General features: G+C 42.6%; 2 protein-coding genes across 3 annotated transcripts; one reads left to right on the top strand and one right to left on the bottom strand.

The window, feature by feature from the left end:
- The first annotated feature begins 131 nt into the window (after positions 1 to 131).
- Positions 132 to 4,524, top strand: pdcd2 (programmed cell death 2). 2 transcript variants are annotated; one of them, XM_088610260.1, is made up of 6 exons: positions 132 to 550; positions 1,601 to 1,840; positions 2,267 to 2,419; positions 2,712 to 2,821; positions 3,488 to 3,601; positions 3,798 to 4,524. In XM_088610260.1, exons 1-6 carry the CDS (start codon positions 235 to 237, stop codon positions 3,969 to 3,971), a joined length of 1,107 nt encoding a protein of 368 aa, XP_088466386.1. In that variant the 5' UTR covers positions 132 to 234; the 3' UTR covers positions 3,972 to 4,524. The 2 variants fall into 2 exon arrangements, with proteins under 2 accessions (XP_088466386.1, XP_088466385.1); XM_088610259.1 differs by having other exon boundaries at positions 134 to 550; positions 2,267 to 2,425.
- A 364-nt stretch (positions 4,525 to 4,888) lies between these two features.
- On the bottom strand, positions 4,889 to 14,239 carry tbp (TATA box binding protein). The gene is made up of 8 exons (XM_088610262.1): positions 14,130 to 14,239; positions 11,100 to 11,287; positions 9,954 to 10,321; positions 8,016 to 8,103; positions 7,500 to 7,591; positions 6,888 to 7,055; positions 6,407 to 6,501; positions 4,889 to 6,019 (listed from the first exon to the last, which is right to left on the bottom strand). The coding sequence occupies exons 2-8, from the start codon at positions 11,151 to 11,153 to the stop codon at positions 5,940 to 5,942; spliced, it is 945 nt and encodes a 314-aa protein (XP_088466388.1). The 5' UTR covers positions 11,154 to 11,287; positions 14,130 to 14,239; the 3' UTR covers positions 4,889 to 5,939.

Raw genomic sequence — 14,239 nt, forward strand, 5'->3', positions numbered from 1 at the left:
TTGCGACATAGGATCAAGTAACATTATCGCGCAACTAATACATCATAGGAAACAAGAACAGATCTTGTTGGATTTTAGTGCCTGCTGGAAACACAGGAGTGAACAGAGAAACGCAGCGGAACGAGTTGTGTCGGGGAGTTTTGTGCTGAGGGACAGTTGAGTCGGACGGACTTCGAGGAGCCGGATATTCGGAACGCGTGTGTTTGTGTGTTTTTCGGGAGACTTGCCTTCAGGATGGCGGAGAATAGCCCTGATAAGCACAGGGAAGAAACCGGAGTTTTACTTGGCTTTTTGGAAGAAGCGGAGTATTGGCAACTCCAGAGCCCTCAGTTCCCCAGTAAAGTGGGTGGCAGACCTGCGTGGCTGAGCCAGTCGGACCTACCCAGCCCGTCCGAGCTGGCGTGCGAGAAATGCCAGCTCCCTACAGCCTTTCTACTGCAAGTGTATGCGCCTATTGTCGGGCAGGACCGAAGTTTTCACAGAACGATTTTCCTCTTTTGCTGTAAAACTCCAGCCTGCTATTCTCACAATGACAGTCGCTGTTTTAAAGGTACGCTCCTTGATCACTTAACTAATTGGCTCCAAGTTACCGGCTGCTGTTGAAAACCGATTATTATAATGTATCGTGAACCTTATAATGTAGCAACTCCATTCTGGTTTGGTTACATGTTGCTATTTAAATATTGTTCAATTAACACTAACCGTAAAATCTTGGAGACCACACAAGAGTGCGAGTACTTTCTGACTTCAGTGCTGTTCAATAGATGCTATCCAATGCTATTTAACAGACCAAACTCTTGACGTCGAGGTCCGCACTCTGTCTATTTAAATCCTAAACAGCTGAAGCACGTGTAGAAGAGCTAAACTGGTCCAGAAGCACTTTAATAATGTCAGTTTAAAACTTCTTCCAGATGAAGAGCTGTTAATAACATAAAGAGACGTAGAAACATTTTGGTTTCCACACCAGGGAACCTTTGGACTAGAAGAACAAGGACAGGGCTCAAGAGTTTTATTCTAAAAGTGGTGTGTATGGGTTGCCAGAAACACACAACAGACGTGAGTGTCTATTTTTAAATCAGCCCTCCATAAATTCCCTTTAGGAGCTGATCATAAACCTTAAAAAGAAAAATCCCAGATCTCCCCATCTGTGAATTCTCTCTCTCTCTCTCCCCTATGGGCCCATTCGCACCAACTGTATCCTTTATATTCCCACTGCTTTCCTGCCTCACACCCAAAGACCTGAAGAGGCTCAATAGTTGAATCGGTGGTTTCTCTTTTCTGCCTTTCAGTGCGGACTTAACCTTCGCCTGTTTCTTTGCAGCGGAGACCCGCTGATGCAGCTTCCCGCCTGAACATTCTAAAAAGACGTTTTGCCCTAAAGAGAGAGCAGGCAAATAAAAGAGGAAATGACCTCAGTACAAACTAAAACATGAAAGATAAGCCCAGTTAGCTGGTCAATGTTTGGAAGAGGATTGGCACTGTCTCCCCGTTTTCCCCCTAAATGGTTTTGGAAAATCATCTGGATATAGAACGTTAGACTAAAAGATCGTTCTCATAGCCTTCACAGTAAAACGATTATGCATTGGTACTGTATTTTCAGTGTACAGGAGCCAGTTACCCAGAAGGAATGACTTCTACCCATACGACCCTCCTGAAGAGGAGGAGCCCACAGGAGGTGCCAGCGAGGCCTTCGTGCTGGGGTCTGGGGTGAAGCTGTGCAGGGTGTGTGGCTGCCCGGGCACAAAGACATGCTCCCGCTGTCACAGCGCCAACTACTGCAGCAGGCACCACCAGACAGCGGACTGGAAGGCAGGCCATAAGGAGAGGTGTTCCAGCGGCGGTAGGTAGACAGAAGGAGCAAGGTTCTGCTGTGCTCCTGTGCCAGTACAAGTACCATCCATTGAAGCAGGGGCTTACAGTCCTTGTTCCTTCTCGTTTTTCTTCCACCCAAGATCTGATACACAGTTGATCCCTTTATTGTTTTAATATTAGGATTAATTTTGAACTACTTGATTGTCTTCATGCATTTAATGAGTTGGAGGCTGCCTTTTACATATAAGTACGTAATATTGACTTTTAAGTAGGAAAAAAACTGTAAATGTTCTTAGTTCTTATTAGTTTAAGGCTTCAATGAGGTAATGAAGCTTGGCTGGAATGGAAAAAAAAAAACAGTAGTTGTGAGAACCTCCAGGACTGGGAAAACCTGCATTCTTGTTCTTCTGCCAGGGGAAGGCTCTTTCAAATGACCTCCTCTTTCTTCGTTCAGCCCTGTCCTGCGAGCCCAACCCTGTTCACGGTTTTCTCTTCCCCGAATTTGAGCTGGTGACGGAGCCGGAGGAGCTGCCAGTGAGAGATGCTGAAGAGCTCAGCAAACCCCTGGAGGAATCACAGCAGAGCCCGCCGTACAGCCATTTACCCGGTGAAGGTCGGGACAACACTACCACCTCCAGTTTACATAGTTCCAGTTCATTACAATTTTGCAATGTAATCTAGTGCCCTTTCATGAGGTACCGTTCCATAGAGCTTCCATTTTCTGTTTTAGTTAAGAACCATAAAGGAACATGTAAACGTAGGCATGACAGATTAGGGTTCTGGAGGTTTCATGGTAACCTGCTGAAGTCGATCTGATGTTGGGAACCAGGTGTAAAAGCACACTGAGCACAAAACCAAAAGCCCTACAAGGCTTACTGTTTCAAATATCTCTACTGCAGGCTTGGAGTCCCCGGACCTGAAGGATCTAGAAACCATGGCTATGCATGAAACCGAAGATCAAAAACTGTTTCAGAAATTTAAACAGAGGACTGCACATGAGCCTCATCAGGTTGGTCTTTTTACAGACCTTAAGGTCCATCAGGTTTTATCACACACTGGTGTTGAGGGTCTCTGTGAACTTTGTACACACTTGTCCTGCAGAAGATGCAATATTTTATAAAGCGGACCTTTAGAACGGGTTTGAACTGGATTGGAAGAATGACAAGGGTTACTATGTAATTCTATACTGTTAATTGGAATGTGTGCTACGAACCTAAGTAACCAATTGTATTAAAAGACGTTATCTTTAGCAAATAGGGAAGCTGGAAGATGACAGAAAAATATTTAAGGACTGTTCTAGTTAACTTTGAGAAAAACACACCGAGCGTCTCTGTGTGTTTCGCTCCCATGCGCATGAAATAACTTCTTTTAACATGAGACAGACTCCCGACTGTCTTTTAAGGGGAAGCGGGAAACATTTCTCCAAGACCTGTATCAGCCGGGTTTCAGTCCCAAAGCCTGGCAGCTGTTCGTGTTGCTTTTAAAGTTAGCTAATTTCAGCTATATCTTTTTACAATCAATCCACTGAGTATTGAAGTTGTCAAAACGTTTGCTGTACGGATGTAGAGCGTGTATTTCTAACCCAAGCAAAAACCAACAGCTAACAGGGTTATTATTCCTTATCTTTCAGTGAAAAATGAATTTAAGCACAAGGTTTTTTTCTCTCAACTTGTAGGTGTTACGGTATTGCAGAAAGGGCAGTCCGCTCTGGGTTTCTGCTGAACATCGTCCTCAGGAAAAGGACATCCCAAACTGCTCATGTGGAGCCAGACGTGTCTTTGAATTTCAGGTGCAAGGATTTTTCTCAGAGACTTCCGTCAAATAAAACGTCCCTAAAATGAAAAATCACTTCTCTAGTTCTATAGTTTCCAAAACTTAGTTAACATTGTCTAAAGGAAGACCAAATAAACCTCAAAGTGACCCATTGTCTTTTGTAACCAAGGTCTGATATTAATGGCATTCTTTCTGCTCGTGTGCCCTTTCAGGTTATGCCCCAGTTACTCAACCATCTGAAGGTGGACACCCTGCAAGAAAGCATTGACTGGGGAGTCCTGGCTGTCTATACTTGTACAGAAACCTGCGAGCAAGGCAACAGCTATACTGCAGAGTTCATCTGGAAACAGGACTTTGCTGCAGACCCCAGAAATACTGAGGACTGAGTGACGTATGGAGCAGAAACAACAGGAGGGAATAATCTTAATGACTACTGGAGCTCTACCTGGTATCTGTGACTCACTGATGATTTTAAATAAACCCAGTTTGGGACGTCCCTTCATAAAGTGAGGATTATAACAGATAACCCTCCCTTCTTGCCCCTTGATACTGGATGACATGAATTACAAAAGCTCAGTAAAATAAATCTGCAGAAAGTCTACTTGTGCAGCTTTCTCCAACTGTGTTATGTATGCTATAAATGTATTTTATGCTGAACTTCAGTAAAAGCACTCAGAATTGACGTTTTAAGTGCTTCTATCAATATAAGTTTGAAATTCTTCTACAGTGTTCAAGCCTGTTTTCTAGAGCTGAACTTTCTCTGTTTTTCTCTGTAAACTGAATTGCAAAACAGAAAAGACAAACTGAATACATCAACATATATTCTATCCACTAAGAATTCATTTAACCTTGAGCTATTTACGGCTCAGCCATATACTGTATTCATAAAACATTTTAGTGTAATAAACGTTTTTGAGGAGCAGCTGTGTAAAATTAAAACTCTTTAAAGAAGTTTAATTCTAAATAACTGCCAATGAAGTTGTACATTAATTTCTTTGCCAAGGTACAACCCACTATACAATAATTTCACCAAATGTTTTAAGTATAACCTGCACAATGTTAAAAGATACCCTCAAGATAAGTTACCAGCAATCAACTGAGCTAGACCAAATGGCCTCTTGTCAGTCATACTGTTTTTACACTTTGAAATGAAAGTTATGTTATTCATACTGTACATTAATTAAAAACCATGTCTGAGGCTTACCACTGTTTGTGTGTACAGACAGTATACAAACAGGTACTGGATCATCCCATCCTGAGAACATTCCAACATTCATGCAGACTACAGAAAGAACACAACCTCCATAATGAAATGATTTAATTGTGTACAGTATGACAAATACACAAAAGTAAAAATGCACCTGGGAAAAAAACTTCTAGACACCATTGAAATACTGTACTTTGCACAGCCAGAGCTTGGGAAGCATCAAAGCCACATATAGCTATATACAAGGAGTACCTTTTCAATTCTAATCCAATTGGAGGGAAGACGCATATAAAGATTCTCAGGGGAGTTTTTAACTGCTTTATTGGGAGTAAGTTCGAAAATGATTAAATGCCCCTGCAAGAAATATATACACATTTGTAAAAAATAAATAAAGGACGATTTGCAGGTACAGTAACTTTAAATTCCCAGGTTCTGTTTCTCAGGTGAGACAAGTCCTTACTCTTTATAAATTTCAACCTTGCCACCTTCTAAAATGATAAAAAAACGGCATCCTTAGGTCTTCATTAAATCATATACATTGTGATTTTACCATAATGCCTAACAATTTAAAGAATGTGGAAAAATTATAAAAATAGCTCCATTTTAAGCTTTGATATTTTATGATAGTATTATATTGTAGTCTGTAGTCGTTACTGAAGTTATATTTAATACTCTGAACTTGGACCAACTAGACTTGCATTAACTTGGTAAAAAAACTTCTTGTTCATTCCTACAAAAATTTCTGAGCACAGAAACTTAACATTCAGGTCTTTGAAGAACGTCTGACAAAGGAATGTATGGAAAATCCCAATATGTTTACATTTAAATGCCTGGTAAAAACAATATTAAAATGAAGATTAAACTTAAAACACTTAAAAAATGTATTTTAAAAACTAATGTAGCTTGGTTGACGATTCTTCTCCTGAAGTACCAGGCAAGACAACTTATTTAAAAGCAAATCTGACAGCTAAAATAAAGCGGGCTCCTAGAATTCCTCACCACAGGAAGGCAGTGCAGGAATTCCAACTTCATTCCCATTAATAACACACCTCAGTCTTCCATGAGGCCAAGTCCCAAGTTCATGGATGATAACACTACTGAATTTCTTGAGGGAAAAAAAAAAAGCAAAGGTTTTTCATAAAACCAGTTACGTGGTCTTCCTGAATCCTTTTAAGATGGGATAGATGTTTTCAAATGCTTCGTAAATTTCTGCTCTCACCTTTGCACCTGGGAACAAAGGTGGAAAATGAATGGAAATCGTCATTCGTACAGCACTAGTGTTGACATGTCAATCTGTACACGCTCTTGATATCCCAAAAAACATTTAAGTCAGCCACAATGGCGCACTCACAAATTGTACTATGTTTTTCTCTTTGGTATGTTAATCTTCAGCTACACATGAACAAGTACTTGTGAAAATGGTATCTGTTACAAGGTACTTGGCTCAAGAGACAAAACTGTACACTTCGTTTCTTTTCCACTGTGCAAATACACTTCTATTAGACCTACTAATCAGTTTGATAATCTATAAATATGATGAATGTTACAGCTATTAGGATTCACAACAAATGATTTATTCTTCAATTATAATCATTGAATGCAGCAAAATCTTACCTGTTAGTACAACTTTTCCAGACACAAATATTAAAAGTACAATTCTGGGCTTGATCATTCTGTAAATTAAGCCTGGGAACAACTCGGGCTCATAGCTAAAAAATAAAAATGTTAAGTCATTTAAAGATATTCGTAGAAATATGGTCAAGAGAAGAAAAGGAAAATATCAAGGACAATTTTTATAGAAATTTCAAAAAAATATTATTCAGAGTCACTACTGCACCCCCACAATGAGAGTGGTCTTCACAATCCAGTTTAGCGACCCCAGGAACAACAATGCTGTTTCATTAGGGCATGATGGTATACTGGCACTCATCTTCTTGCTATCTGAATCTCCTTACTTGCTCTTACATCCCAAAGGACTGAATAAAATAGTTTCTTATTGTACATTCAGAAAACAGCACAGTCTACTTTCTTTAAAACAGTGCTTTTGTACACAAACACCCAATTGTGATGTTTTATAAAAGTGTGCATGACATACCTGCTAAACTGCTGATGTGTTAGGACCAGACCTTCAAGTCTTATAGGGAACTTGACATCGCAGCTTCCCACCATATTCTGAATCTTAAAATCCAGGAACTTTGCTGGAAAGCCCAACTTCTGGACCACTCTGGCATATTTTCTGGCTGCCAATCGTGACTGTTCCTCACTGTGAGCGGAGGAAAGAAATGCAGGTACAGTGTGATGTGCAGTAAAGATTTGCAGGTACAAGCAGGCAGGCAAGAGGCAAGTAAACACAGGTGATCAAAGGGTGTCTCTGATGATTAACTTCACGGTAAATAATGAAACCATAATGGATCAATATTCAGCAGCCATAGAGCACAGCACAAAGGTAGGAGGAAAGGAAGAGGAAAAGAGACTCCTAACAGGCTAAAAGAACTGTTAATCTTTTTTTTCTGAAGAGCAACGACAACAAGATGGTCCGATTCTAGTTTTCCAACTCCTCGAAGGTAGAGACAAAGTCAGCCCAGTGGACATGTGAAAGTGCATTTAATACAGAGAACAGGAGGCACATCTTCACCCAAAGGGTTATGCGATTATCCTTATGAAGCCCAGAGCTTCAAGTCTGAAAGCAGGATATCTGATGACGCACCTCTTTGCTCCAGTGCACACCATCTTCCCAGAGCTGAAGATGAGGGCAGTTGTTCTTGGTTCCCGTATTCTCATAATTACGGCTGCAAATCGCTACAAGGCAAAAAAAGATGTTAATCTTTTTCCCCAACAACAACAAAAAAAACACAATCCTTAGTACTCCCAATAAATAGTAAAGTGGTTTGGGAAACATTTTGTTTCATACAACTTTCAGGGCTGTGTACATCACTATTCAAGAGATCACTGATCAGAAATAAAGAAAGGCTTTGAACAGTCAACATGTGCATGTCTTCAACAAGCTCTCGATTTACAATGAAATACCCAGGAGGAAGACACACAGCACAGTTTGTAATAACAGGGTTAACACCTACAGCAGTTTCACAGACTCCAATTACCATCAGTCCTGGACTATCTAATGTGCATTTAGATAAACTAATCCAGGGCTACTTCTAATGGGGGGGTGGGTGCACGAAAGTCTCCTCTTATTAGTGGAAAAACGTCAAAATAAACATCTTACCTTTGGATTATATTCAGCATTTCTGGCTCGCAGTGCTATTGTTTTTAGGTCGAGCTTACAGCCCAGGTTTACAGTGGAAACTATATTTCTAAAAGAGAAGCAGAGTGGGATATTCAATTGGTTAAAAAAAAAACAAAACAAGGCATATAGTGATAAGTGATAAGCCAGCAGCCATATCACTCTGCAACTCACAACTGGCAGCCCACTGGAGCTCAGCAGGTGTGAGCCTGGTCAGTACCTGGAGGGGAGACCTCCTGGGAAAAACTAAGGTTGCTGCTGGAAGAGGTGTTAGTGGGGCCAGCAGTCCATGTGGGTCCTAATGCCCCAGTATAGTGACGGGGACACTATACTGTAAACAGGCGCCGTCCTTCGGATGAGACGTAAAACCGAGGTCCTGACTCTCTGTGATCATTAAAAATCCCAGGGCGTCTCTCGAAAAGAGTAGGGGTGTAACCCCGGCGTCCTGGCCAAATTTCCCATTGGCCCTTACAAATCATGGCCTCCTAATAATCTTCATCTATAAATTGGCTTTATTACTCTGCTCTTCTCCCCACTGAGAGCTGGTGTGTGGGGATTGTTCTGGCGCACTATGGCTGCCGTCGCATCATCCATGTGGGGCTACAGACTGGTGGTGGTGGAGGGGATCCCCATTACCTCTAAAGCGCTTTGAGTGGAGTGTCCAGAAAAGCGCTATATAAGTGTAAGCAATTATTAATTATTATATACAACCTCACTGTCAGTGAATAAATACTTTTTGTTTTCTAATGGCAACCATACTAAAACTGACAAACTGCATTTCTGTAATACGTTCATTTAATTGATTTTGCTCTTATTTCCATGACGGTGGCACTGCTTCGGAGTGCACTATGCCCCGTTTCCCCTGGCTTCTTCCATTTCTAGCTGAGGCATCCAGTCTGAACAAGCTATTTAGACACATTCAATTATCAGTATCTGCTCGACAATCCCCAATGACTGCTTCATGTCTGCAGCGCATAAAGCTGCCAATCAAAAGCAATCTTTTGAAACGCTTTGCTGCAGGCACTTAAAAATCAGAGTTCTTGCCTATTCGTTTTTTTAAGCATGAAACACACTGCTCAAACAGATTCCTATCTGGAGACAGACTTAGCCAGTCAAAGGTTCTCCATTTTTATCTTCTGATATATTCCTTGGTTGCCTTCAATCACCGTTATGCTGCATGGCGAATCTTCACCCAATAGGTATGAATGCATTCTCTTCTACACAAGCAGACCAATGCTTCTGTGAACATTAGAATGTTGTTTTTGCAGCCATTGTTACATCGGTAAAAACAAGACAGCCAGTTCCAGAGGCTGCAGTAAGTGAAAGGTCACACTTAAGGACACACCTACTATTGAAGAGAGATGCAGAGGAACTAATGTTAATAATAATAATAATAATTGCTTACACTTATATAGCGCTTTTCTGGACACTCCACTCAAAGCGCTTTACAGACAATGGGGATCCCCTCCACCATTGATACTTGGAGTTTCTCTATGTATGGACTCAGTGGCCTGTTCATTATGGGGAAAATTGGTCAGAACACAACAATACAATGAAGCATCTTTTGTATAACACAGCATGGCAGAAAGGCAGGTTTGGTCAGCAGTTCTGTGTAGTGTGGTCCTATTCTTTTGCACCTGTTGAGGGCTCAACAGCCGAACAGTGTTTCTTCTCAGCGAGGAATTAAACATTTGTTCCCGGTTCTAAAGCATGCATTTCATTAGTTTGCAGTTAAATCAATCCAATTTAGATTTCCCACGTCCCCGGTACAACACATCTCTGCCCAGCACACAGATCCAGCTGGCTGCGATATACGGAGCTAATCTTGTACCGCCGCAGGCAGAAGACTCAGCCTGCAAGCTCGAGGAGCTGGGGCACGAGCCCTGGGGAGAGGGTGAGGAGGACGGAGGGGGTACTCACTGGAGCTGGGGCACGATGCCGGAGCTCTCGGACGCAGGCGTGGCCGGGGTGATAGGGGTCATGGGGGTGAGTGGGGTGGTGTACATGGGGGTGTTTCCGGGAAGGGCGGTGGTCGTGACGGTCTGGGAATGATAGAGCTGTGGCGTCTGGCCTGAGGAAGCTTGCACCACGCCCTGCTGGGACGTGGACTGCTGCTGTTGTTGCTGTTGCTGTTGTTGTTGCTGCTGCTGCTGCTGCTGCTGTTGTTGCTGCCGCTGCTGCTCCTCCAGCAGAGAGAGGCTGTTGGTGCTCTGAACGGGCTGTGGCGTCAGCCCCGTGCCGTAGGGCATCATGGGGCTGAACAGAGGCATGCCAGGCGTCATGGCACCCTGAAGGAGCAAACAGGACACTATGAGAGGACGACACACGGAGCTGAAGAAACTCTGGAGGAAAAAAACAGTCAAGAGGCTATTTGAACTTCATTTAAACAGCATGCAGTCAGATACTGTTGTTTATTTGTCAGTTTCTGTTTTGATTTGGCCACACTGGTTGTTCTCATCGGCCATGCCAATAAAGCCCCTTGAATTGAAATTGAATTGAAAACCGGTTCTTCATCAACAGACCAGCCCTTCTGTTGCTCTTGAGAAACCAGGGAAGTGACATTCCCCTTGACTGATTAAATAAACACTGTCGCCAGGACGGAAAACCTTGTACTTTTCAACCCTATACAAATACACTGAACTAGCAATTAGACACCTTTCCCCATTTCACTGCTATCAAACAAACCCAAATCCAAACGCCTACTTGGCCTACTATATTCTGGGGTAAGACGCAGAATGGATAGTTACAGGAATGATTTAAAGACATCATGCATGATATCACTCTCTTGCTGTCAAAGACTATACTTTTACCATGGCGCTCCAATTACAGTGCATAAATAATGGTGATCATGGAACCTTTATTCTGACTAAATATAAAATATAAGCTGGAGCAGTGCTGAACTTGAAATACATGTCTGTAACAGTAGTTTGCATTTTCTCAGCAAATTAAGTGAAAACGAAATGCTTGAATTTCCAACACTACTGAACACTCAGGAGATCTTTGCAATGTCCACCCTGTTCACTGATCCCACTCCGATTCTCCTCGTGTGGAACCCCTCCTTCTCACCTGCGGAGACGCCAGGCCTTGTGCATATGGGGGCAAGCTGTTGTTCTGTTCCATTCTCTCCCGAGCCAAGCGTCACCAGAGAAACACCTCTGAAGGGCTTCTTCCACCTTTTGTCCGCAACTAAACACTAACTGCAGCCAACACCAGTCATTCAGTTGAGACGTCCTGACAAAGGGCCTCTTCGAAATCTGAAACAAGAGGAAACAAAATACATCGCACGATGTTCCAAACAGAGAAGGACAAGTTCTAACAATGCACCTCTTAGTTACGGAAAGTAAAAGATGTAAGATTTTTTGGATGAGACAACTTCCAAAGAAATGTTTTATCTTGACACGTTGGCCATTGTATGAGTGAGATACATTAAGCATTTTAACACAACTGGTGTAGTACAGAGAAGTGGTTCTCAGCTCGTGACTGGGGGGAGGTCTGTCTCTTCTGGTGTTTGCTCCACTTGCTATCTTAATCAGGCAAAGTGATCCCTTCAATTGATTTTCTAGCTTGATTAGACCATTAAATAGCTTGTCCACATAATTCTGTACTCAGATTTTGTTTTAGAAAATACTGCCAAGAAATCTCCATTCAGTATCTCCTCAACCTGCTTAATTAAGTGGTTCTGGCATTTCTGTGTCTAAACAGTTCTCACGAAGTAATACATTATTTAGGTACAGGTACATGTGAGAACACTTTATCAAACCCTCCAACCAATAAAGGCCATTTTGTGTTCTCCAAAGACCCAATTACATACAATCCATACACCTGAATGAGTGCAGAAAAGGTTTTGGGGTCCATGTGCATCAACAACTCCGTACATGCTCTTATGAAATTAACAGAATATCTTAATCAGCTACAGCTCTATCTGCCTAGATAATCACAATGTCATCCTGAAAGAAAACCAGAAAGACCTGGAGGTCCTCCAGGTTCTGATGTGTACAGCACTAGTGTACAATGATTTGTGCATTAGATTAACCTAGAAGCCATGTCACTCTGCAACTCACAACTGGCAGCCCACTGGAGCTCAGCAGGTGTGAGCCTGGCCAGTACCTGGATGGGAGACCTCCTGGGAAAAACTAAGGTTGCTGCTGGAAGAGGTGTTAGTGGGGCCGGCAGGGGGCGCTCACCCTGCGGTCCATGTGGATCCTAATGCCCCAGTATAGTGACGGGGACACTATACTGTAAACAGGCGCCGTCCTTCGGATGAAAACCGAGGTCCTGACTCTTTGCGGTCATTAAAAATCCCAGGGCGTTTCTCGAAGAGAGTACGTGTGTAACCCCTGGCCAAATTTCCTATTGGCCCTTACCAATCATGGCCTCCTAATAATAATCCCCATCTATAAATTGACTTCATCACTCTGCTCTCCTCCCCACTGAGAGCTGGTGTGTGGTGAGCGTTCTGGCACGCTATGGCTGCCGTCGCATCATCCAGGTGGGGCTGCACATTGGTGGTGGCGGAGGGGATCCCCATTACCTGTAAAGCGCTTTGAGTGGAGTGTCCAGAAAAGCTCTATATAAGTGTAAGAAATTATTATTACTACGATGGTTACAATGGTATGTTCTCCCTGTATTCACATTGGGTTTCTTCCCACAGTACAAATGTGGTATGCTTGTGGGTTAATTGGCTTCTTGGAAAATCGGCCCAGGTGCGAGAGTGTGCGTTTGTGTCTGTCTGTGCCCTGTGATGGACTGGTGTCCCATCCAGGGTGTACCCCGTCATACACCTGTTTCTGGGCAGGATAGGCTCTGGCTCCCCCCTGACCCCAAACTGGAAGAGGCAGTTTAGGAAATGGGTAGATGGATTTGTTTACATCCCCAAGCACTAAATTATAAAAGGTCATTATTTTCTTATTTTTTTAGTCATCCTGGACAAAAACCAGGATGTTACTTAAGGCTTTTTACAGTTGATGACTCAACACACTCAGTTAATTAAGGTAATGTACTATACAGGGTATAGTCACACATTACACCAAGCTACAGGTATTACACCTATGCAGTTAAATAATTAGGCCTTTGATGTAACTGACAGCTCAGGCTGGAACCCCTGATGGTTAAACATCTCAGTTAAATGTCCCATCAGAAGGATATATGGCACTGCCTGAGTTTTTTTATACTGGTCTTGGGGACCCACCGTGTCTGCCGATCTTCATTCCATTTGATAACACTCTTCAATGAACTCGACTAATAATTGTCTTGCTTAGGCCTCTAATAAATAGTTTACAGCTTTGACAGCAGGAGACCGAGCCGGGCAGAGCGCAGTTCAACGACAACGCGAAGCAACGAGACCCAGCCCTCCACCAAAACACGGTCCTGACAGCAGTGTCGAAATGTTGGCACCAAAGCCAGTTCTTACTTAACTCTTACTTACCCACCCTGCTAAATCGGAGACACTAATGCAACTAGGTTTTCCAGCACCCAGGTTCTGGAGCTGATGCAGACATTGCAGAAGGACATTACAGCAGTGTTGGACCAGCGCATATTAACAGATTTATTCATCGAGTAACCTCTCTTCGCCACCGCTGTAGTATCGCCTTTGTGTCGTAGTTGACGAAGTGCAAAACCATGCACCTTAAGTAACCATGCCAGTTAGTCTTTAAATCATGGGTTTAAATGATTTTAAATCAGAGCCGTTACTTTCCTAGTATGGGGCACTGCAGATATGCGAGATAAAGAACAAATGCACTATAAAACAACGCTCAGTGCATAATTATCTATAAAGAAAAAAGCGAGTTAAAAATTATAGCTGACCGCAACAAACATACAATCTTCGCGAGCACGTATCTTTTACGTTTGAAGGCGTAAAATTCATTTTAGGGCTGTTTATAAATGACTTGGCAGTTATACCCAAATACATTTTAAACAAATTAATTGCAAAATAATCCCGCTCACACACATACAATTTCCTTCTGATACCCGACGGCCCCGACGTGTAGCGAGACATTCCTTCGCAAAATAAACACACCCTCGCTATCTAAGCTCATTACTGTCTCCCAAACACAGAAAATAAACGGTTAGCCCCTTCGTCCCGTTTCCCATCACCTTTTTACGCCTCTGTCTCTGCAGCAGCTCTTGTTTTTTCGACCGCTCACTACCGCAAAAAAACCCTCCTTCTCTCCCAGCAAACTGCGCGCAAACTTCCTGTAGCGCCG

This window comes from Lepisosteus platostomus, chromosome 17, assembly GCF_059453375.1.
Source record: "Lepisosteus platostomus isolate fLepPlt1 chromosome 17, fLepPlt1.hap1, whole genome shotgun sequence".
Taxonomy (NCBI): domain Eukaryota; kingdom Metazoa; phylum Chordata; class Actinopteri; order Semionotiformes; family Lepisosteidae; genus Lepisosteus; species Lepisosteus platostomus.